The sequence below is a fragment of the Hesperophylax consimilis genome, chromosome 9 (assembly GCF_061612785.1).
Source record: "Hesperophylax consimilis isolate HC1 chromosome 9, BYU_Hcon_1.0, whole genome shotgun sequence".
Lineage (NCBI taxonomy): Eukaryota > Metazoa > Arthropoda > Insecta > Trichoptera > Limnephilidae > Hesperophylax > Hesperophylax consimilis.
In genome coordinates, this window is record NC_142844.1 from 39705008 (window position 1) to 39730108 (window position 25101).

Sequence of the window (25101 nt, forward strand, 5' to 3'; positions counted from 1 at the left end):
AAAATGAGTTATTAAGAATCTCTTCAGATTATTGGAAATCCGGTTGAAGACAGGATTGTAGGCCGTTTAGTAATAAACTTTTAGTAAATTATAAATAATTCAGAACACGTGTTCGTGCACCTGCATTTGCCTTGGTAATCTTTTTAAACTTTAAAAAAGAATTTTTTTAAAAATTATATTGAACTTTCCTATGGAACTGGAGTCGAAAACTCTACCAATCTTGCTAAATGCCGATCGGGTAGGAACGATATTTATTTCGCATGTTTAATGCTGTAATTGTAATGTTCCAAAAGAAAATGAAAGGATGAATTGTCATCGAAAACGGGATCGGTTGTCGGGAAGTGCGTTAGTTTCAGCTTTCAAGATTTGCTTTCATTTATTAGTTCCCGGAAAACAAACTAAACAAAAGAGAAAAGAAATTCAAATACATGTATTTGAAAATTATATAATTATTGTATCGGGTTGAACGTATATGTACGCAATTTTTAAACATTTATTTCAATTATTATAATTTATTTACTTACTTTCTCTTTATTATTATTATTTACTTACCTATCGGTAATTATTTACCTACTTTTATTTACTTATTTTATTTTTTCTTATAATTTATTATTCATACTATCCATGTTGTAATTGTTAGTATGGTTACCCTATGCTTGTGTCTGATAAGCCAGCACAGGTACCTTGTACCTACTTTAGTTAACAGAAGAATATTATTGTTGCCAACTTACTTACCAATGCTTCTTTTGTTGACATTTTTGTTTTATTTTTCGTTCATTTGTTACTAAAATTTGGTTTATTTTTGTAACAAATGTCTTTTGTCTACCGTTCTCGAAACAAGCGTGTCATTAACTTTTCTTTTTTGGGTTTACATTTAATGTTATTATTGTTTTAAGTTTACATATATGTATTTTTTTAATGATGTAATTGTAAAGCTGCACATCTTGATACAGGAATGCCCTAGTAAGATGTGCAGAGTGTGTTTTTAATATTCAAAACTGTTTTTTTAATAAATAAATAAAATATAATTTTATTAGGTAGGTAAAGATAATTTTTAGTTTTCTTACCAACCATCAGTTTCCAAATACCATGTACAAATAATAATAATATTAACATGTGTACAAAGCACTTTATTATAATATTATCACCTCTTTTAGAAACATCATTTGTACGCAAATTCGTAATATGTTCACTAAAATGCGCCTGCGATTTTTAAAATGCATATGTATTTTAAAAATCGCATTATTTTTCAGCCGCACTAAAATATCTCGAGCGAAAGAGACGGAAAAAAACAAGGACGGCACGATGTCTCGCGTGCTTTTCTAAAACATTGGACTTTGTACCGACTCAACATTCGTATCGGGTATCGGCCAGTACCTACTGTCAGTGTGAACGTCGAATTTAGGTTAGAAACTTTGGTTTATCTGCCAAACGCCAAACTCCTAAAGTCTGCCTCGGAATGTGCACGTTGTTTTGACCGTAGAGAAAACTTCGACCGCAGGTGAGCTATCATAAGTTATGTGCATAACTTATTTAATTGCGTAACTTAATAAATAACATAGTTTGACGATTAAATAGTTCATAATGAATAAGTTAAAACAAACCTTGAGCAAATAAACAAGTCAGCGCCGATAGTTTTATGACGCGGTCGCTAGAGAGCGCTATTCGTTTCGTACAGCACTACTCCTACCGCTAGTAGGGACGTCAGTGTAGTAGTTATTTTTAAACGTTTTTTAAATCATAATAATAATAAATAATTTCTGGTAGAGATAACATTTTTTTTAATCAATCTAGTAAATACCGGCGCAGACCCGTGAAAAATGACGGGATAGTCTGAATTCTTCACTAATCAGTTCGAATAAACAATCAAAACTTCACACAATCCAATCATGAAAATGAAAAATAAATTCAAAGCCATTTTGAGTATATTAAACCAGATTTCACAGAGGATTAACTAACGCACAGCAAATAAAACCAAAATCACTACACAGTTTAATGATTGATGATAATTCTTTAAATTGCCTTTAATTAAACACTTTTTTCAATTAAACTTTACCTTTGTAATAACTTTTTATAACAGTCATAAATAAATTTTCATAAATTATTTAACAAATATTTATTTACCAAGAATTTTAAAAATGTAAGAATCCCGACAATGACGATAACATTATATTTATTTTATGTATGTACATGGTATCCAGAAACTATATTATACAAGCGGGAAACCGGTAAATTTACATCATACAGAGAAAAACTCAAAAAGACTCAGGTTCTCTAAAAATAAAGTGCTATAAATATTGCTAATATACGTACCGGTTTGAAAAGATGTTTTACGACAGTCAAACCTGTATACAGGTGTAACAGCACATATCAGAAGGATTTTAACCCGCGATTTCTGAGCATATTTGAAATAAAAATAAAGACGTTATTTTGTTTTCGCGTACTAGTGTGATGAGTGGTGGCTTGCATATAATGAATATTTTTTTAATTACCCCAATTACCTCAATTGGCCATAGTGTCATTGGAACCAGACAGTTGGAAGCAGTTGGGACTCTTTTTTCAAATACAAAAAAATAAATATGTATATCGTCAGTCAGCAAAATAATATCCACACTCTTACTCAAAATATGCTCAAGAATCGCTCTAATCTGATTGTAATGATTGCTCGCATTATAATAATTGGTAACCGACTACTTAGATTGTAATATATTATTTAATTATCTTTTTAATCTTTATATAGCCATTGTGATTTTAATACATTTTTCATACAAGATGTTGTGTTCATTTTTGTGAAGTGTGACTAATTCGTTTCATTGAATGTTTTTTAGAGATTTTTCTGGTACAATTTACATATAACTAAGGGCTAGGTGGTATTTAAAGAAATATGATGAATAAGCCCGTGTTTTGTGATTCCAGAGTACGATGGCTCGCGTTGTAGTGAGACAGGGGGAGCTGCGAGGAAAAGTGGAAAAGTTGACTTCCGGACATACTTTCGCAAGTTTCAAAGGAATTCCTTACGCGGCGCCACCCGTTGGAAAACTGCGGTTTAAGGTTAGACCTTATCATATTTTACATATTTTACTATCGCGAGATTCTTGTTTGGTTAAAGTGGAAGCGTATAAAATAATATGCCTACGTTTTTCTAAGTATGTTTTGACGAAATCGAACAGGTGTCAAAAGTCAAGTATTTGATCCATCTAATTAATACACCACTACACAAGCAATAAAATGATTAATTAAACCTTAATAAACTAAAAAAATTTCTCACTCTCTTGTAACTATTTCTTATTCCCATTCCCTCAATTTGCATTACTATAGGCATGTATCATTTTGGATGATTCCTTTGAAAACAAAGCATTCCGTGAAAAAGATAATAATATGTAAATAATATGCGAATGTGACAAGACAGTGCATGACCAATAACTATAGGTACCATCATATATTCAAATATAACAATAATCATATGCATATTCAATATTCAATACTTGAATTTTTACGGCGTCTTTGAGCCAAATAATGGCAACCGCCGCCACCTGGACTTCTCCAATGCCTCTCTAGAAAGGGGTAACCCACTTTGGTAATAACTGATCTAAATAATTATCATGTTTTTAGGCTCCCATTCCACCAGCAAATTGGTCAGGCATCCGAGATTCAACCGAACACGGAGGAATCTGCCCCCAAGTGGAAATGGCTTCTGGAGTTATGATAGACGGTGACGAAGACTGTCTCTTTCTGAACGTTTACACACCCAATCTAAAAGGCTCACTTCCTGTTATGGTCTGGCTCCATGGAGGAGGTTTCTATTCTGGCTCCGGAGACTCTGAATTGTACGGTCCGGATCATTTCATGGAAGAAAATGTTATCGTAGTCACGGTCAACTACAGATTAGAGGCTCTAGGGTTCCTTTGTTTGGATACTCCGGATTTCCCGGGTAACGCCGGTATGAAGGATCAAGTGGCCGCCCTCAAATGGGTTAAACAAAACATCGCTCAGTTTGGAGGGGATCCTAACAACATAACATTATTTGGTGAAAGCGCTGGAGCTGCTTCAGCTACTTATCATATGATCTCACCAATGAGCAAAGGACTTTTTCATAAAGTTATTGCTCAAAGTGGTTGCTTTTTAAACGAATGGGCTATTTGTGGCAAATCGAGGCAGCGCGCTTTCACCCTTGCAAAAGTATTAGGCAAAGAAACTCAAGATGAAAACGAATTGATCGAGTTCTTGCAAAGCGTGCCTGCCCAAAGACTGACCAAAGTAACTCGAATCACCATGACGCAAGAAGAAAAAGATCGAGGTTATCCAATGCATTTTGGTCCGACTCTTGAAAAGATTTTCAAAGGGCAGGAGTGCTTTCTTCCTAAGCTAGGAAATCAATTACTGGAAGAAGGACATTGCGTCAATATTCCAACACTGGTTGGCTACACAAGTAAAGAGGGCTTAGTTAACATTAAAGATACTTTAAAAAAAGCCAAAGGAATAAATGCAAATTTTCATAGAAAAGTTCATAACCACATCGTTGAACGAGTGACAGAAGACCAACTAAAAGAAATAACATCTAGAGTAAAGAAATTTTATTTTGGAGATAGGGAAATGAGTGCTGAGACGATTCCAGAGATTGTTGAATTGGAAACAGATTACAATTTTTTGGTTGGAATTATGGAGTTTGCTCAAAAGTTGAGTCTTCGTTCCACAAATCCAGTTTATTTGTACAGATTTTCGGCTGTTAGCGAATTAAATGTTTTCAAGCATAATATGGGCCTGACTGAGTACGAGGGGGCCTGTCACGCTGACGACTTATTTTATCTCTTCAAAACATTTGTAGATATTGAAGAAGGTTCCAAGGAGTGGAAAACCGTCAAAAAAATGGTCAGAATGTGGACTAACTTTGCGAAATATAGGTAAGGCGTAATTAACATTATTTATCAATATTTAATAAAAATAACTTGTATCTCTTGAACAAACTCGGGTTATACGAAATTTTCATAGCCTTTTCTGTTTATAATTTATAGATCAACGCAGCTATTGTTAGCTTGCTACGTCTTTTCCATAACGAACTATAAAGATTTTAAATAGCTTTACAACTACTCAAACTAAAGACAATATGCCAGTTTGCGTGTTTCCATTTTGTTACTTTCAGAGAAGACTGGTTGTAAGTTGCAATGATAGCTTTTAAATCTCAGTGAAGCCGGGTTGTAATGATAGTCTTTAAATCTCAGTGAAGCCGGGTTGTAATGATAGTCTTTAAATCTCAGTGAAGCCGGGTTGTAATGATAGTCTTTAAATCTCAGTGAAGCCGGGTTGTAATGATAGTCTTTAAATCTCAGTGAAGCCGGGTTGTAATGATAGTCTTTAAATCTCAGTGAAGCCGGGTTGTAATGATAGTCTTTAAATCTCAGTGAAGCCGGGTTGTAATGATAGTCTTTAAATCTCAGTGAAGCCGGGTTGTAATGATAGTCTTTAAATCTCAGTGAAGCCGGGTTGTAATGATAGTCTTTAAATCTCAGTGAAGCCGGGTTGTAATGATAGTCTTTAAATCTCAGTGAAGCCGGGTTGTAATGATAGTCTTTAAATCTCAGTGAAGCCGGGTTGTAATTTGTAATGATAGTCTTTAAATCTCAGTAAAGCCGGGTTGTAATGATAGTCTTTAAATCTCAGTGAAGCCGGGTTGTAATTTGTAATGATAGTCTTTAAATCTCAGTAAAGCCGGGTTGTAATGATAGTCTTTAAATCTCAGTGAAGCCGGGTTGTAATGATAGTTTTTAAATCTCGGTGCAACCGGGTTGTAATGATACTTAAGTATCAGTGAAGCCGAGCTGTAATGGTTGTTTCAATTAAAGTAAAAATAGCCCGGTTTCTCTGAGAGCTTCATTTTTATTTTTTATATGTTTGCTAGTATATTTTAATGTTTATGAGAAATCTTACGCAAATACATGTTTTTTTCAGCAATCCAACTCCGAAAACAGACGAATTGATACAAATCACCTGGGAACCAGTTACGAAGACGAGGATTAATTTCCTGGATATTTGTATAGACAAATTAACCCCCGGACAAGATCCTGACAGAGAGAGATTTGAATTGTGGATGAGCATTGTAGATTCAGTGTATAATATTAATAATAATGAAAAAGCAAAAAGTAACTTGTAGAACTATTGACACTACTGTGTAGAAATGTGATGGCAACCAAATACCTGTTAATTAGAACATCGCACAAGCCTGAGTCTGGCGTCGTGAAATTTGCACAATATTTTCTAACTGGTATATTTAGATCGGGGAAAGAATTTAAATGTTAGCCATTCCGCTTTGGTATATATATATATATAATCTTTTTTCAAAAACGCAGTTATAAAAAAATAATTCTTATGTTTCCTATTCATCTACAAGAATCATAGGGTTTCGAAACATTTGTTGACGTGATTAGTGTTGTGTGTTTTTTTACAGAGAACTGAAATGAATAATATACAAAAGAATTCAAATCACTTTTAAAATCGACTAATAGATGTTCTATATAATGCATAGACTAATCTACATCAATGATATAATATGTTTAAGTACATTGTAATATGTATGAGAGCCATAAACATTCCAAAATAAAACCTCTTATTTGCTTTTATTTTTGAGACAAGCCGTTATTATTTTTTTATTTATTATTGTTTTTTTTATACATACATGGATATAGTTACATAAAATATTGAAAAATTAAAAAAAAAATTTATATAAATGAACATAATTAAAAAAAAAATCCCACGAAGGCGAAGCCTGAGTGTGGGTATTATAAGTATTTTTTATCTTATTTTCATGGTGTGGAGATACAATATCAAATATAAATTTAAGTTATTTTAAAAGAGTTACTGTAGAGATGCAATACAAGAAAATAAATCATGAAATATGTAAAAGTTTTAAAATAACACAAACAATAAGGTAAATACTAGTTTTTAAAGAAGACATCTTAAAAAGTGAATTTACTTCGTTTGTTGGTTTGTTTTATGAGAGCATTGTGGCACCGATTATTTTTTTATTTATTTTTTTATACGTGGGTTTGTTTTGTGATTAGGTACCAATTTTATATGCATGTTGAGTGTTTTTAATTCAATTTGTATGAAATAAACATAATTATGTGATATATTTTTTTGTTTTTCTGTATCCTTACTATTTAAGCCGATCAAATTATATGCGTAGTGCGTAGAAAGTACAAAAAATATGTGCCTAGTGCATAGAAAGTACAAACAATTATATGCCTAGTGCATAGAAAGTACAAAAAATTATATGCCTAGGGCGTAGAAGCTACAGTATTCTCGATATACACTATAGATATTTACATTTTTCACATGAGAACGGGTTGCTTCTACGATTCGTTTTTAAGTTCAACAGTTTGGCGGAGGAACCATTTGTTTTTATTTGTCTGTATTTCCTCCCTCCTACAATCGATCATTTGATTACGATCAAAACATCGGTTACCGGTTTTACAGGGGGTTTTATGGTGAGAAAGTTGAGAATAAATAATTTTTGTTTAACGTATTTTTCCGATTAAAAAAAAGTTTGATATATTTTTTAAAACATTCTAATTTTTCATAAAACCCCATACAGGAGGCCCTAAAGTAAATAATTTCCCTCAGAGCCTATATTATCTTCGGGGAAGCTGTGGGAAAGGTCTTTTTGAGAGAGGAAGGAGTGAAAATGGGTCTTAAAGAGACCCTCTTTAGGTTTTATGAAAATTAGAATGTTGATGAACAAATTTTTTTTAAATCGGAAAAATACATTAAACAAAAATTATTTATTACTAACTTTCTCACCATAACCCCCTGTAAAACCGGTAACTGATGTTTTGATCGTAATCAAATGATCGTAACTAAAAAGATCGTAAGCAAACACATCATACTACAGCCAGGGACGGCACCATGATCTGCTATGTATCCCACGTGGCAGAACGGACGTACTGGCTCGGCATAGCATGACACGAGGAATGGCGCTGTTAAACAACGCCTCCAAGACTATCGATATTTTTAATAGTAGCCTTGAAGAATTCAAGAGGCATATGAATGTAAAAAATCACTATTTATAACTTGTTATTTCTATTCTTTTTCTTTTATTGTTTCGTATCATTTACTTATTATTCTTTACATTGTGTAGTTAATGTTACATGTGTATTGTAAATGGACACAAGTCTGTAATACACAAATAAAAAAAAATTAAAAAAAAAATCATATGTAAAAGATCACAGTTATCATTTGAACACACATTTTAACACATTTGACCCTAAATTACCATTTGATCGAATTATTTGCCTATTGTTTGCTAGTGATCATTTTGCTTACGATCATTAGAGAGTTAAGACAATTGATTACGATCATTTTGTATCCTTACATTTTATTTACGAGCATTTTACCTATAACCGGTAAAACCTTATCCCTTCAGTAATAATAATAACAATGTCGACTTAATTAATAATATGTACACACATAATTTTGTAAGAGCCATATTAATCAATAGAAAATATAATTGGTATAGTAAAAACTTGTATGTATGTATGCAAGTAATAATAAATCGGAAATTTGCAAACTTTAAAAGAACAAATGGCTAAAATAAAATTAACAAACAATAATATTTAAATTGAAAAAAAAAACGGAAATGTCTAAACAAATTTTCTAAAAAAAAACTGTTTAATATATTAGGTTGATTTTATTTTCTAACAATTTCTATCTTTATATGTAATATGTTGAGTTGATTTTTAAAGAGAAGTTCTTCGGTATCCCATTTTAAGAAATACTTTTAATATTGTGAGTTTCCACATTTTATTCAAACAATTTTCATTACAAGCTGTTAGTAGTTTTGTAATAGGCAATAAACCACTTACGTAGGTTCCCATAACACCAAACTGGAAGTATTCACAATAACATTATTAAAAGTAAAATTAACATAATATTTGACCACAAACTATTTTTTATGACCTTTATAATTACCTACATGACATTTAACAACCTTATTTTACTATAAGTATAATAATATTTAGAAAAAAACATTTTTACGCAGCAACGTTTTCACATGACCGCAAAAAACATTAGAATATATTTATTACAGCATAATAATTATTATTCAGGACCTGAGGTAAGTCTTAATTTCGTTTTATTTATGACTGTTTTTTAAAAAATATTATTTTTAGTGTGATATTTTATTTTTATTTCTTCATCTAAGTGCCTTCTGACCAAAGTGTTTTTCTTCTATAAAAGCTACGCGGCTTCACAATATAGTTCATTCCCACACATCAATGAAGTAACAAATAAGGCTACGAAATATTTGGGATTATTTTCAAGTGCAATTTTTTTTTGTCACTCTATTCTGTTGAGATTATCTTCAATGCCTTCGTAAGAGGAATACAATTCCACTATTTGGTCCTCATACCTACTATAAAGCACACCAAATTACAATTGAGAGAGTTCAACACAATTTCTCAAGGTTCGTCAATTTAAAACAATCTATGCCCAAAATAATGATGTTAATTTAATGGATTAAACGGACTAATCTTGCAGAAGAACCAAGAGCGATTTGGTACTTTTATACAAATTAGTTAACGGCTTTGGATGCATCTGACTTAACTAAGTAATGTCCCGAGTACCAAATTGTAACACGAGACTTCCTGAGTTGTTCTTTGTTTATTCATCTAAACTATTTTATTCATTTCCCTGTCCAAAGGCTTCACAGGCTTGGAAATAAATTCAGTTCCCTTTATATTTTTATTTATTCCATACTTAAATTTAAATCAGAAATTTCTAACATTTGTTTCGTTAACATTTATTATAAGTAGGTATGTAAGTTTCTTTTTATGTAAATATATAGCATACATCTTACGCTTTCTTTTAATGTTGATTTTTGTTATTTACTCTAGGCCAGTGTTTCCCGTAGGCCAATGTTTCCGGTGGGGCATAACACCTCAGAGGTGGGGCACCACACTTCAGAGATGAGACAGGTAGGCATTCCACATATAAAGGGGAATACTCATCGGTCATACAAACAAATGCCTGAGATGTACAAAATTGAAATAAACGCCAAATTATACTTAAAATAGAATGAAACCCGTTACAATTTCAATAATTATCTAAAAACACAGAAACTGTGCAGGATGTAGCACAATACAATGTAGCTTTGCTTAGTGTGTAAAAAATAAATTTACACTAAGGATTTGCGAAGAAACTTACACAAAATATCCTAATATTACTTTGCATGCCAGAAAATTATTATTACCCTTTCCCTCAACTTATTTGGTGGAATGTGGATTTAGCGCCATAAGCGATTTACTTTGGATATAACTAATAGAGGGGACCAAAGACTGAAATTAACTAAGTTAGATTCGGACATAAAATTTCTTTGTAGCAAGCGTAACTGAATTTAATTTCAGTTATAATGTGTATAAGAATAGGTTTTATTTAATTTAATTGGGGATTCATATGTTTACAAATATAATATTACAATATGATTTGAAAAATTATCTGCTGTTTAATTAAAAAAGATGCCGGTGGGGCATCTGACTTTTGAAAAGACTACGGTAGGGCATGGCATAAAGAATGCTGGGAAACACTGCAGCCTAGGCAGTATCAAATACCTTGTTTCTCTTTTCTTTCTTCTTCGTGTTTGTCGTAGGTACTTACGTGTATTATGTTGATTCATTTTGTTCGTTTATTATTATTTTTATATTCAATTGTTTCTATACTGCTTATATGAATAAATTGAATCGCAAATCCCATTCATGCAGCTGGGAATGAAAATATGATAATTTATTTTATTATTATGCTAATTGAAATACACTACGTAAAGTAATTAATACTTGTTTTATGTAAAAGCTCGAAGGGCATAAATAATAATTATCAATAAATAAATAATCCCAATGACTAAGGTAAATAACGTTTTTGTTCATTATTAAATGAATAATACGAAGCAAACGTCAGTGTAATCCTCATTTGTGCGCAGAAGGTTGCGCAGTAGTGTGAAATATCATCCGGACAAAGTTCACATCGCTTAACTCTGTCAGCTGTCATTTTGTCAATATTTGGTACAATCTAATGATAATAACCCGCTATTTATATAAATATTTCCTTTAAACTTTCAATATAAGTGTATACCTTAGTGTTTTTCAATAATACGCGTGTTTGCGTGTTGAGATTAATCAAGTTATGTTCGTTTAACATATTCCCGTTTATTTATTAAGTGTTTTGCTTGAAAAGAGGTTAGGAATGTATTCACTTCGAGCAGTTTCCCAACTCTACCAAGAGAGATGTTTTCGGAAATTGACGGAATGCCTTATAAAACGTAATGTGGGTAAATATTGTTTTGTGATTTAAGTGGCATAATTTTTGTAATATACTCAATATATTTGTATACATTGAGTATATTACAAAAATATAAGGTGTAAATAGAAACCATTGCCTGGTTGGTGTGTAAATGTATTACCGCCTTGCCTTATCATTGTAGATTGGATAGATAGGGTTGCCAAACCGAAGAAAATATATATTATTATTTTTATGCTTGAAAAAGATTGGCGCATAACTGGCTTTTGGGTGAAATATTTTTTTTTATTTATAGAAATAAACTGCGGTTAAAGTTTTCCTACATTTTTACAAGGTTATTTACAGTAAATTGTGTTAAAAATTTTAATCCCAAATTAAAAACCAATTTTTCAAAATAGTTACCTATTTTATAGAATTGCTTCTTAGGATCTTAGTTTGAGTTTAATTAAAAATAACACTTTCCTAAAAAAAAAATTTTCATGCACAAAATACGTATATAAAAATGAAATTATCCGTATATATTTTTAATGAAATATCTATTTAAATGCGTTATTTTGCTTCTCCGATGATTCAAATAGTTATATTTAACTGTAATTAGTTAATAAAGTTTTTTTACAAATAATTTGTGCGTATTATGAAAGAAAATCTTTTTGATTATTAACCAATATTTTATTTAAATCTCCACAATAAAATGACAACTTAATAAAAAAGATTTATACGTATTTGTAAAAAGCATTAACTTTATGGCTCGTCATAATTTACAATAAAAAAAGACATAAATTTGTTTTTGACCACTTTCATTTTATTTAAACTCTACCGGTTTCTCAAGAAGCCTTCCTTCATCGGGAGAATATTAAAAACTGTTTTTAATATTCTTCTGATGATGTAAGTGTTCTTCCTAAATCGGTGAAGTTTAAATAAAATTAATGTGATCAAAAACAAATTTATGTGTTTTATATTGAAAAATATGAATTATATTTCAATGGACTTAATTCTACGAAATTAACGATAGTGTATTATTATTAAAAATATTCATTGTTTAATAAAGTGTAGGTACAATAATAAATATTCTTTATTCCATAATTTGTATTTTTACATTTGCTGTTAATATCGATTAAAATAGATATTTTTGTGAAAAATCACCTCAAGGGCGCCATGTATTATATAAAACCCGTTTTTGCTTGTCATGGTTACAGTCTGTTTTACATTGTGCATAGTCATGCAACGTTCACATATATATTCTAAATCGGTACTAATTATTTGAGGACGTCATATCGATAGCGATAAACATGGCGAAACCACGTACTTACGTGTATGCATCTTATGATCGAAAAATACTGCTTTTCTTTGTTTTTATTTCATGTTTCTTTTTTCAGTTACATAATATAGATATCACTTAGAAGAGATTTTTTGTGTGATTTAATACATATTTCTTACGAATTACAATTTATTTGTGTTCTCTCGACTATAATGGTAGTGGTACATAGGTTATTTATTTATATTAGCCTTTTGGCTTTTACATAATATAACAAAATGACGTGAAACCAGAGCCCTTATGAGGGGGTAAAATAGCAAAGGATAGTAAATAGAAGTTAATAACATGTGTTAATAAGAAAGCAAAATGAGATCCTGTTAAGAAATAGAATATTGGAATATCAAAACATATGTGTAGTGTATTCTCTATTCTAAAATTAATACAGTATTGCAATCATAAAAAAAATATATTTGTATAATTTAAAATATGTAACAAAATAAAGAGGTACATAGTAAATGCTTAAGGGTATATAACAAGATAAAAAACCTAATTTCTAATGAAACAATTATGAACAAGTAAAATTCCAAAGATAAATTTAAGAATATCTGTAAATAGCAAAGCAAGAATAGCCTCTTAGGTAGACCTGTATAAAATATTGAACTTGAAAAATGAAGAAAGTTAAAAATGTTATTAAAATAAATGTATAATATTACGGGATTATATTTTTTCTTTAATCATAAATTTAATAACTAAAATACATAATCACTGAAGGAAGAGAAATGTACATATAGCAGGGGTCGGCAACCTTTAGTCGGAAGAGTCCAAAATTACAAGTTACAAAATTTAAAAGTTTTTAAAGAGCCACAAAAATTTTTCTTGCCAATAATACATAGCATTGCGTAGATAAAGTTTTTTGATAAAAAACTAATCTATTTATTCGTAAGAAAAAATATCTATTTATTCATATATAAGTAGTGTTTTTCACAACAAATTTGATAGTATATGGTATTTTTATGTAATTACTTATTATTTAAGGAAAAAATTAAAACAATTAAACATTTACTTACAACGCTAACTTGAATTTCCATAACAAACAATTGAGCAAACAAATTTAATGGGAGCGATGTCTTTGCATGGTTATTCAAGTAGAAAATTTAAACTTTACTAAACAATTTAACTTGTACTTAAAAATAAAAAAACACAATAACATACAATTGAGCAAACCAATTCAATGGGAGCGTTGGCTTTGCATGGTTTTTGAAGGTTTGGATAAATTTGGCTCCTAACTTGTTGTGTTAAGTTTCAAACACGACTCTAAATTTTCATTTGTTAGTTGGTTTCACACTTTATTTTTAATTATATTCATGCAAGAGAACGCTTGCTCGCACGAATATGTCGATCCAAAGATAGTCAGCACTCCAAATGCCAACTTCTTCACCTCACTGTAGCAATCTGGAATTCCATACGTCTAATATAAGTGCCTCAACTCGTGGCAGTTCTTTGAAAGCAGTCCACTTAAGTTGCGTTTTTTTTTGTATATTTTTTATTTTTAATAATATGTTTACATGGTACATAATTCATTTTACATCTTGGGTCTTTTTACTACTCTTCCATTGAAAGCATTTGCTTGTGTATGGAAGGGGAGTGTACATAAATGTTGTTGTTAGTTAGTACTTAAATAATTCATTGTACATTTTATTGTTAATACATAAATGTATGTTTGCTCTAGTATTTTTTTGATAGTAGTGAAGGATAATATATTAATATAATAAATTTAAAAAAAGAAAGGAAGTTATGGAAAACTAAGGATATTTGTGAGATTAATTAAGTGACAGTAGTTTTTTTTTCCGAATATTTTTAAAGTGTCTCTTGACAGAGAGCAGTATTCGGGTTTTATCATTAATGCTTCTGATTTCTTCTGGTAGACGATTGAAAAAAGTTCTTCCCTGGTAAGTATAATGTTGTTTGTGCAAAAGACGTATTTAGTTTTGGGCATAGAAAAACATGTCTAAGGCGTTGCTTGCATACATTTCTGGATCTCCAACTCTTCCAACTTGCTTTTCAACTCTGTAAATTTTCCTCTCCACAAAGCTTTTCTTTTCAAATCGATCAATTGCATTTGTAGAGAACCAGTATCAACTCCAAATGGCTCAATTTGGATTTCGTTACTATTTGTGTTGAGAAGATTTACTATGAATGCTAGAGTGCTGAATATATTCTGCAAAAATAATTATTTTTCTTCAAAACAAACCATTCTACCAAAACATAGGTTGGGTTTCCTTTTCCTCGCTGTTTTAGATTCATCTCATTTAATTTCGCTATGATATCTACCATAAAGTAAAATTTTTGCAACCATTTGTCGTTCTCTAATTCAGGGTGATTAATGCCTTTTTCGTTGAGGAATGTATTTATTTCATTCAAGCACAAAGCAAAACGTTTCAACACCTTATCTTTGGAAAGCCATCGCACTTTATTGTGAAGAAGGAGGTCGGAATACTTAGTTTCCATTTCGTTAAAGAATTCTTTAAACAAACTGACGATGGTAGAGTGCTTTTGATAAGATGCTATTAACAATCTTGATTACCAAATTCATGACCTCAACTATTTCGGCCGGAAATGTTTGGGCACAAAGCGCTTCTTGGTGTATTATGCAGTGAAAGGTAAGAATTTCGTGGTTTATTTTGCTCTGAAGAATCGTTGTTGCCCCTTTATTTTTTCCTGTCATACTTCTGGCTCCATCAGTTATTAAAACGATTTTATTGTCTTCGAAGAATTTTTGCACGGCATTCGCTATATCTACACCAAACTGTCTTGCGTCGAAAGCGAAGTAAAACCTACACAGAAACATCCGACGACGGCGTTATTTGAGAGCTTCCGACGGACTAACGACATTTTTGACGAGTGTCAAGGCCCGTTCCCACTTCCGTTTTCAAATCGGAGGCGGGTACCGTTTTAAAATCGGATGCCCTTTGGCCCCTCTTCACATCTCCTTTTAAAAAATGGATCCGTTTTAAAATCGGATCCTACTCTACGAAAAAAAATAATTCTCGATTCAACCAAAACATTTTATTTGCTCATTCTTCAGTAGACGATCGTGCGCAATGGACGATGATGAAGCTCTTGTTGTCATGTGGTACTTATTAAAAATAAGGAAAAAAGTGAAAAGAAAATTTTGGGTTCACCCAATCATAGCTGAAAGATTTTCTGTAGGAACTTTCCAAGTGTTAATTGGTGAGTTAAGATGTGATGAACTAAAGTTCGTTAATTATTTTAGAATGTCTATCACTTCCTTTAACCATCTACTGGAACGAGTTTCAGAGAGCTTAACAAATCAAAATACAAAATTGAGAGAGTGCTTTGTCCTAAAGAAATTCTATCGATATTTTTAAGGTAAGAAGACAATAACAACTCAAATATTTTTTATTCTGCATTAATTAAACTAATACGCTCTTCCGTGCATCTTATTTAAACTTTTGAAAATAAAAATATATGTTTTGAAACAAGTTGATAATTTACCATAATCTTTTCTTTGTTTTTCTTATAATTTCTCAAAATCCGGCATGAATAAACAGCAAACTTCTCGCCAAGCCAATAATTTTAATAAATTATTTTTAAACCTTTCTGTCGTTTTATCCCACAGCACAACTCTTTCTTCGACCAGTGGGATTAAATTTTCGGGATTTATTTCATTATCCATTATTATAGTTTTAATTTATTTACTTAACAAAATAACCAAATACAACCACGCAGCGTGCCTGCTTCCTTGCGACTGGGAGCGGGCGGTGAGGGGTCGGGGTGTGGCGGGGACTGCCGGAACGATTAGGCGGCAAGTGTGAACAGCTCCATACAAAACTATGAGCGAGCGAGTTCCGACACGATTTTAAAACGGGCACACTGCGCTGGCGATCCATCCCTCAAAAAATGCCGGATCCGTTTTAAAATCGTGTCGGACAAGTGTGAACAGCTCCATACATCCCTACAGCCGCTAGGGCATCCGATTTTAAAACGGGACCCGCCTCCGTTTTTAAAACGGAAGTTTGAACAGGCCCTCACGGGAAAGAGATGCGGTGAAAAGAGAGTACAAGTGGCTGAGAGATAGAAATGGCGCCTAATCGTCGTTCATCGATTCAGAACGATTGCGTATGGAACTAAAGAGCCGTAGCTTCACATCCAAAGAGCCTCATGTGGGTCGCGAGCCGCAGGTTGCCGACCCCTATAGTATTTTAGTCGAAGAAGTTCAATAAATTTACGATAGAACTTCCTTATGAGTTCGTGAGTACATCGAGTATCTATATTGTAACAGCAATATATTCCATACATCTCTTATGTGGGCATACATTTTACCCAGGTTCTTTTCTATGTAAATGTTATATTATAATGTAAACTAGAATAATAATATTATGTAGGAAAAAAATACATCATATTTTTATACCTATATACATACTACTTTTATATGTACATCATATTAGAGTATGTATGATTTTTATTTTTAATACTTTATATTAGGAACTTTCGACCAACAGACTAGACTAGGCACGTGCGTTAATTATGACGGTCGATAATAAATAATTACAATTTATAATGTGGTGATCGTCGGTGATTATAAAATTTTAATTAAAACTAATTTGATAATTTTATAGAGTTCAAATGCCCGAGTCCAGGTGAAGCAGGGTGAACTCGAGGGTACCATAGAGGATCTGCCGTCAGGTGATACTTACGCCAGTTTCAAGGGAATACCTTATGCCAAGCCACCAATCGGAGATCTTCGATTCAAGGTAAACATTTTGCAAATCGTATTTTTTAATTTAATTATGTATACCCACAATATTCTTCAGTCTTTAAAATGTACTTTTGAGGTTTTTCATGACGATTATTTTTTAGGCTCCCTTACCTGCAGATAAGTGGAATGGCGTTCGCAGCGCCAAAGAGCACGGAGAAGTGAGCCCGCAGTTTGATCTGTTCTCCGGGGGTCTTTTGGATGGAAGCGAAGATTGCCTGTTTCTCAATGTCTATTCCCCGTACAAAAAGAAGGGCCCACTCTTACCTGTGATGGTGTGGTTACACGGAGGGGCCTTTTTCTGCGGATCTGGAGATGCCACTCTTCACGGACCTGACTTCCTGGTAGAGGAAGGAGTTGTAGTCGTAACTTTGAATTATCGGTTAGAGGCTTTAGGATTTCTGTGCTTGGACACTGAAGAAGTTCCCGGAAACGCTGGTATGAAGGATCAAGTTTTGGCACTCAGGTGGGTGAAGGAAAACATTTTACAATTCGGCGGAGACCCGAATAATGTGACCATCTTTGGTGAAAGTGCTGGCGCCTCCTGCGCTACGCTTCACATGGTTTCCCCCATGAGCCAAGGCCTAGGTCACAAGTTCATTGCACAAAGCGGCTCCTTTTTCAACGAGTGGTCCATATCGGTAGACCCCAAGGCGCGTGCTTTTAGACTTGCAAAACACCTTGGGAAAGACCTTAACAACACCGATGAGTTACTCAAGTTCCTTCGAAGCGTTCCAGCGACTCAATTAGCCTCTATTACGCGGGAAACTCAGGTCGGCGAGGAACACGTTCGTGGCTTGCCCATACGATACGTACCAAACGTTGAAAAGAAATTCCCAGGCCAGGAATGTTTTATGCCAGCACCTCCCGACCAAATTATGCGTGAAGGTTCTTTCCAAAAACGTCCTTTGATAGTAGGTTATAATATTCTTGAAGGAGCATTTGCCGTTAAAGACTGCATTAAAAAGAAGGATGCATTAAATACAGATTTTACAAGAAAAGTTCCTAGGAAGATAGCCGACAAATTATCCAAGGAGCAACAATTTATCATCGCTGATAAAATAAAACAGTTTTATTTGAATGGAAAAGATGTGAGCAAAGAAACCGCAACGAGCATTTTACATTTGGAGTCTGACTACAATTTTTCAATGGATATTTTGAGGTTTGCTAAAACAATCGCAGAGATTTCGCCTGAACCGGTGTTTTTATATCGTTTTGATGTCGATGGTGAACTGAATTTGATGAGAGCCACCTTAGGGTTTTCTGGACAGAAAGGTGCCTGTCACGCGGATGATATTTTTTACTTATTCAAATCTGGATATGAAGTTGAAGAAGGATCCAAAGCCATGCAAGCACTAAGACGGATGACTAAAATGTGGACCAACTTTGCAAAGCTTGGGTACGTTACTACGATTATTTACTTATTCATTTTATACAATAACAATAACTATTTTTATACTTAATTCATTCACTCCGTGGTTGAGTGGTTCCGATCCTTAGTTGCGTATTCGAAGGTCGTGGGTTCAAAACAACGGGTATATCTTATATATCGACATATCACTTAACATGGTTCCTGTGTTGAAATTTTAAACAAAGTTTTTTTCTATTTCACTTTTATTTTTAAAGATTGCTTTAGTCCATCTTTGAAGTCGGTTTTATTTTGTTAGCGGCAAAACTTTGATGCATTTGAAATCCATTTTAATATTTTAAAATAGTACTTTATATTAATTAGAAGTTTACTTCTGTTGTGAGCATTTGCGTGCATTCTTCCTCCGCTGTTTGTCCTTTGCCATAGTCCAGTATAAAGCAGTGGCAATTATGCTATTTTATTATTTTATTTAGCATTCCACGGGTTGTGACTACCCAATTGTTGCATTATACTTTTTTAACATTTGATCCGATGTGCTCGATATTTTTAGGTAACATAATATATTGTTTGACCGGATGATTTTTTCTTTCCGACGATGACGACGGAATGAATTAATTTAATGACCTCATTTCTTTAGTATGTACATCTTTTTATTCTGACAATGTTAGGGCTTCCGTTTTCAACGGAATTCAGTATGTCTTGATTTTGTTTTTAGTTTCTGTGAATTTAATATTTTTTTCTAAATGTGTTAGAATCAGATTCGCGTTAGTTTTGTACATTAGGCTGAAAACCACTTATTAAATACAACAATGAAATTTTTTTTTTTAAATTCTCACGAATTGACAAAAAGAAAATGCATTTATTTTAGGTATCGGCTTTAGATGGCAATTTGTCAGCGCCACAAAGTACTAAAGTGAACTTTTTTTCCAGAAACCCTACTCCTGCCGTTGATGAAAAACTTCCAATAATTTGGAAACCTGTTACAAAAGAGGAATGTAATTTCCTTCAAATTGACTTCGACCTCAAACTAGGAAAGGACCCAGAGAAAGAGCGATACGAGTTTTGGATGAAATTACATGAAAATGTATAATTTTCTAAATATATTTAAACAGAAGTATTTAATCAGTAAACATGGATATTATTTTTGTTTAATTTGATAATTGTAAAGCGCCATTTTTGTGAAAGCGCTGAACAAATACGACTTCGTAGGTTCTATCTACTTATAAAAACATACTGGCTGATTTATTGCATTTATTTATTTTTTGTGTATTACAGTTATAATAATCCGTTACAGATGTAAAATATATTAATACACGGAGAAAACTAATTGATATAAAATATTTCTAATTTATTTTAAATGTCTTCAAATTATTCATATTCCCGTTAACGTTTGATTTGACTTATTCGTATTCCCGACTGCAGGCCTTTAACGTTTGATTTGACAGATTTTCTATATACACTATAAGTAATGGCGATCTCGGAACAGATGTTCATAAAAATTCAAATATTTTCGCATTTTGTCATTGTATATTATCAGGACAAATGCAGGTGCTGAACATTTGTTATGAAAGAACCTATTGATAGTTTATTAGAAAATGGCTTGACCTCACCTTTTTAACAGGATTTTAATAAATCAGAAATACTCATTTTTCTCCGTGTAAGTTAACCTTATTACTACTTTAATATTTCATTTAATTTATCCTGTTAAAAAAATGTATTTTCTTTAAATTAAATTTAAACTAACGTAATGACTCATAAGTCCGTTGATCCTTTCCTTGTAATCCTTTTCTGCCGCACTGCAATTATAGTCGAAGATAGAGCCTCCGCCCTTTGGACCTTCATACATCTTATCCAAATCATCGTCGCTTTTATCTGGGCTACATAAGACTCGTAAAACAATTAAACTTTGTGAAAACGCTGCTGGGAAATTGTGTTTGAAATCCTCCACGAATTCTTTCTTGGGGTAGCAATGACTCACGTCAATCTGCAGAAGTTCCAGATATTTAGAAAGGGAATCGTAGTACAGTTCCAGCAGGTTGGCATAGTGTTGATCTCGCAGCTGAGTTGACATCGAAGAAGCCACCAAGAAGAAGATGTCCCTCACAGGTGAAGAGTAATGAGACAGCTGGAAGTCTATCATGACCATTCTAGCTGGTTTTCTGACCTGGAATGGTAACGAAGACGATAATTAGTGAAAAATCACGTGATAGTAAATCTTGTTAGTTAAGTAAATACCATTTTCGAAAAATATTTTCAAATTGGAAAAATCTGATTGCATTTCAAAATTAACCCTAGGAAATTTAAACAAAATAAATACACATTTCAAATACAGAATTGAAATGATGTTCTGGTAAAAAGTATTATATTTTAGGTAGGTACTTTACACATCGATTCCAATTTTGAAAATGATAATCGAAATAAGTTTCTGTTAAAATATTAAATATATAATTATAGGTAGGTACTTTATCGCTTGTCTAATTTCTTAACACAATTTCGAAAATGACATCAATTTAAAAAAAATCCGAGGTCATTAAATTAGAGTTATTACTCACAAACAGACTCATAATCGAAATATATATACGAAAAACATGAACAAAATAAGTTATGAGGTTCTTAGTTTGGGCTATTCAAATAATTATAAGAAAAAAACCTGGCCGTAACTGTCGAAACAATTTATAATTTTGATTGTAAAAAAATGGATCTTTAGTATCTTTTTTCGTCTTCTTCGATTTAAATAGTTTGTAGTTTCTTGTAGTAATTAAACTAAAACCAAGTGTTTTTATTCAAAAGATTTAGGTATTTAAGCGTGAAGTGGAATTCTGCAACTTTAAAAAATATTTTTAATTTAGCCAAAGAAAAATCCAAACAAACTTTCATTTAATAACTTGGGATAATACAAAAAATCCGGACAAGGTTATTGGGCACTTTTAATAGAAAAAAAACTACTGTGTATGAGACTAGAGTTAGATAACATTGAGAAATGAGTATTTCAGTTTCCGAAAATGGAAAACGATAGGATATTCTAGCTAAAATACTTATTCTTATTGTTATCTTACTACTACTAAGGATTTGAACAATTCATCAAATTTCAAAGTTAAAAATCAAGTGCTGTTATTATTTCATTATTGGCCAGTTGTGTCTAAGATCTGAAATGAAACAGAACTTGAATAAAACTTTCACGAAACCCGAAAATCAACTTTGAAATTTGAATTGTTAAAATTCTGTGAAACAACCCGTCCTAAGAATTTTATAATGACATAATATGCGTATTAAGCGTGTCCCTATTTTCTGCATATCTACCATAAATTGTTACAAACAATGCTGAGCTACATATTTTTATGTATATTAGCTCCACAGAGGAGGCCCTGAAAAAAATTCCCTCAGTGTCTATGCCATCTTTGGGGATGCTGTGTGGAGGGTCTTTTTAAGGAAATGTAGTTCTGGGAAGGACAAAGTAACGAGGGATGGGTATGAATCAGGGGATCAATGTGTCCAAGAATGACGGACGTATGAATCCATTCCTCCCACTGTGGTGCAAGGCGATGGGTCGAGAGGGACCGGCGGTACCAATACCAGCCTCCCGATTGAAATGTATACGAATATTTTTTATATAATTGACGGCCTCCGTGGTCGAGGGGTAAGGCTCACGACTAGCAAGCTAGAGGTAGCGGGTTCAAATCGCGATGTGCAAATGAGTAATTTGTGTTATTTTACAATTGACTCATTTAAAAAAATATGTAGTATACTTGCGGCACATTCCAGAGTTGAAGATATTCTCAGTATCGCCCTGGTGTAAGACCACTATTCAGAATTTAAAACATTGCTTGAAATGGGTTTGGCTGTATTTGGTGACCAGATCTTCCCGCCTTCCACTTCCCCACCTTCCTCTAAGATTACCCCTCGCTACTTCCTTCAACCTTACAACATACCTCAATTGGGGATGCCATAGTCTCACTGGCTCCAGACGGTTAGAAGCAGTTAAAATTTATTTACGGGTAATTAAAAAGTTCTAACCTCATTATATTTGAAGACAGCATTTCGTAGATTGTAATCACCATGACAAATAACGCCGTATTTTGGCGGCAAAGACTGTTGCATTGCACTTTCTATTATGTTTTTACCATTTTCAATCAATTGTGCCTTAACTTCCTCGTTCGTCATTGCATCCACCGCAAATTGCAGAGACCTTTCAAATACAATCTTAGCTCTATGCGGAGCTACAAATATATCATCAAGCTCTTTTATAAGCTCTTCAAATCTTTTAGGATTCTTCTGTTTCAACGCAAAGGAGAAAGCGTGGAACTTGGCTAACTCTTGTACCATCATTGAAATGAGATCTACGTCCAAAGTATTTTTATTATAACTCACATCCTCGTAACCCCTTTTCATCAAGTCTTCAAGTATCAAAAAATTGCTCTCCAACTTTACACAGTTAATAAACGGAAACTTTTGGTAGTTGGGCAACTCTTTTTGTAATTTTTTAAATTCTTTGAATACGTACTTGTACATAATCGTTTCGCGTTCAAATTTGCTTGATAATTTCAACCTTTCATTTCTGGCCTCCGAGTCTGTTAAAGTTTTGACAAACAGGAATTCTGTAACTTGGCAGCCATCTTTGATTCCTTCAATGGTGATACGTTTGGCAACGCTGCTGAAATTTCTCGCGGTGGCGGCATATGAAACCTTGGCTGTTTTATATTCCTGTTCTATAATGTATTCGTCTATGACTTTTTCAATAGTGCTTTTAACATCTTCCATTCTTGCTTTTTCTTGATTCATGTTAAGCAAATGTCGGCACACGGTAAACACACTTATCAAAAATAAAAAAACACACTTATCGGGAACAAAAACAAACACAACCAAACAGATTCGCACCTCACGACACACTATACAGTGACTGATATGAGATATGACTGATATCTGACAACTGAGAACTTGGCCCCTAGAGTAAAGGAGAGTAAAAGAGAGGAAAAACATCGCACCAGTCTCTCTAGTCCCCTGTGATATTTTTTCTATCGTTGGCATTGTACTGCTTTTGAACACCATTATTGTAATATTTTTTGCGACCTGATTCTTCTCACTTGTGAATTTGAAGATCTGAGAGATTTTTTTAGTGTTGGTGTTTAGATCTTAGATATTCAAACCATTTAGTTAGATTTAATATTAGAATAATTCGTAACACTTTTGCAATAACATATTCGGTAGTGATGAGGGCCGTTAATAATAATTGAAGAATTTATGCAGCATGAATAATTATTTCAAGTTCTTATATATTGCAGTAGGCAAATATTTATGTAGATAAACGTTTTTTAAAGTAAAACGAGTTTGTGTATTTGGGAAATATGTTTACGACAGATGTACTGGCTGAAAGAGACATTGAAAGATGGGTAAATGCAGGTAACTCTATTAATGGAGGACTGAACGAGGTTCGCGTTAACAAACAGTCGAAAGAAGTAGCAGTCCATAATGAGCTGATACCTATCCTGATGTATGGCCGTGAGGCATGAGATTGGCAGAGGAAGAATGCAAGTAGGCTGAATGCTGTGTAAATCAGATGCCTGAGGCGTGTGTGTGGTAAAACCAATGTGACCAAACCATAACCTAAAAATGATTGTGTGAGAAATGCGGAGATTCGCAAAGAATGCAAGGCTGGTGTAAGCGTAATCAGTAAGATAAAGAAAGGGACGCTTCGATGGTTTTTGCATGTAGGGCAAAACTAAGAAAGGAGTGTAAGGAGAATATATGACGCGAATTTGAATAGTCGGGGAAACGGGGAAGCCCGAGGAAGACATGACAAGATTGAGTAATCCAAATCCTTGAGTCGTGCCATGTAAATAGTCAAAATAAAAGAAGAGTATGTATTAGACGATGTATGAATGTAAATGAGAAAAGAAGTGTGTTCTAAGACAGAGTTCTTTGGCGGTCTGTCCTCTCTGTCTACCCCTTTGTGGAAACAGCGTGATGGTTAGTTAGTTAGTTAGTAAACTTTTAAACAGCTTAATTCTTCGATTTGTGTCACTACTAAATAGCTAACCGGATCTGAATATTTATCTTTTTCCCCATTTCCCTCGATTCGATTCTGAATGGCGGTCTGTCACCAGGGTGATACTGAGAAAGTTTACCGCTCCGGGAGATGAATACACCTTGCGAGAGCATTGAAACAAGAAAAAAGAGAGCATTTGTTAAGTGGCTGCTGTTATTATTATTACATCCAATCTCAAGTGGAACTATTCCGGGCAAGTGTCACGAATTACGGATGACCGTTGGCATCACAGTAGGTATCATCGGATGGCGTCCTTGGTTGAGAAATAGAAGCAGAGGTCGACCGAATATGAGATGGGTTGACTATTTAACGGCAACTGCCGGTTTTGGTAGAGGAAAGAGAAGCCATGCATCGGCAAATATGAAATATATAAAGGG

The 25101-nt window shown here is 33.2% G+C and overlaps 3 protein-coding genes across 4 annotated transcripts; 2 read left to right on the plus strand and 1 right to left on the minus strand.

Moving 5' to 3' along the window:
• The first annotated feature begins 1376 nt into the window (after nt 1-1376).
• LOC149421342 (esterase FE4-like) lies at nt 1377-7097 on the plus strand. The gene is made up of 4 exons (XM_089635960.1): nt 1377-1501; nt 2917-3051; nt 3613-4901; nt 5947-7097. Exons 2-4 carry the CDS (start codon nt 2923-2925, stop codon nt 6146-6148), a joined length of 1620 nt encoding a protein of 539 aa, XP_089492086.1. The 5' UTR covers nt 1377-1501; nt 2917-2922; the 3' UTR covers nt 6149-7097.
• A 3932-nt stretch (nt 7098-11029) lies between these two features.
• LOC149421343 (esterase FE4-like) lies at nt 11030-20370 on the plus strand. Of its 2 annotated transcripts, none has more exons than XM_089635963.1 (4): nt 11030-11307; nt 17176-17310; nt 17417-18711; nt 19612-20370. In XM_089635963.1, the coding sequence occupies exons 1-4, from the start codon at nt 11227-11229 to the stop codon at nt 19769-19771; spliced, it is 1671 nt and encodes a 556-aa protein (XP_089492089.1). In that variant the 5' UTR covers nt 11030-11226; the 3' UTR covers nt 19772-20370. The 2 variants fall into 2 exon arrangements, with proteins under 2 accessions (XP_089492089.1, XP_089492090.1); XM_089635964.1 differs by having other exon boundaries at nt 11204-11311.
• A 20-nt stretch (nt 20371-20390) lies between these two features.
• On the minus strand, nt 20391-23558 carry LOC149421344 (uncharacterized). The gene is made up of 2 exons (XM_089635965.1): nt 22696-23558; nt 20391-20845 (listed from the first exon to the last, which is right to left on the minus strand). Exons 1-2 carry the CDS (start codon nt 23458-23460, stop codon nt 20405-20407), a joined length of 1206 nt encoding a protein of 401 aa, XP_089492091.1. The 5' UTR covers nt 23461-23558; the 3' UTR covers nt 20391-20404.
• Nucleotides 23559-25101: the final 1543 nt, after the last annotated feature.

Bases quoted from the DNA above. Each gene is read 5' to 3' on its own strand.
- LOC149421342 (XM_089635960.1), top strand. From the start codon at position 2,923: ATGGCTCGCGTTGTAGTGAGACAGGGGGAGCTGCGAGGAAAAGTGGAA. The intron at 3,052-3,612 runs GTTAGACCTTAT...TCATGTTTTTAG, and splicing joins TTGGAAAACTGCGGTTTAAG to GCTCCCATTCCACCAGCAAA. The intron at 4,902-5,946 runs GTAAGGCGTAAT...TGTTTTTTTCAG, and splicing joins ACTAACTTTGCGAAATATAG to CAATCCAACTCCGAAAACAG.
- LOC149421343 (XM_089635963.1), top strand. From the start codon at position 11,227: ATGTATTCACTTCGAGCAGTTTCCCAACTCTACCAAGAGAGATGTTTT. The intron at 11,308-17,175 runs GTGGGTAAATAT...ATAATTTTATAG, and splicing joins AATGCCTTATAAAACGTAAT to AGTTCAAATGCCCGAGTCCA. The intron at 17,311-17,416 runs GTAAACATTTTG...ATTATTTTTTAG, and splicing joins TCGGAGATCTTCGATTCAAG to GCTCCCTTACCTGCAGATAA.
- LOC149421344 (XM_089635965.1), bottom strand. From the start codon at position 23,460: ATGAATCAAGAAAAAGCAAGAATGGAAGATGTTAAAAGCACTATTGAA. The intron at 20,846-22,695 runs GTTAGAACTTTT...TTACCATTCCAG, and splicing joins CTGTCTTCAAATATAATGAG to GTCAGAAAACCAGCTAGAAT.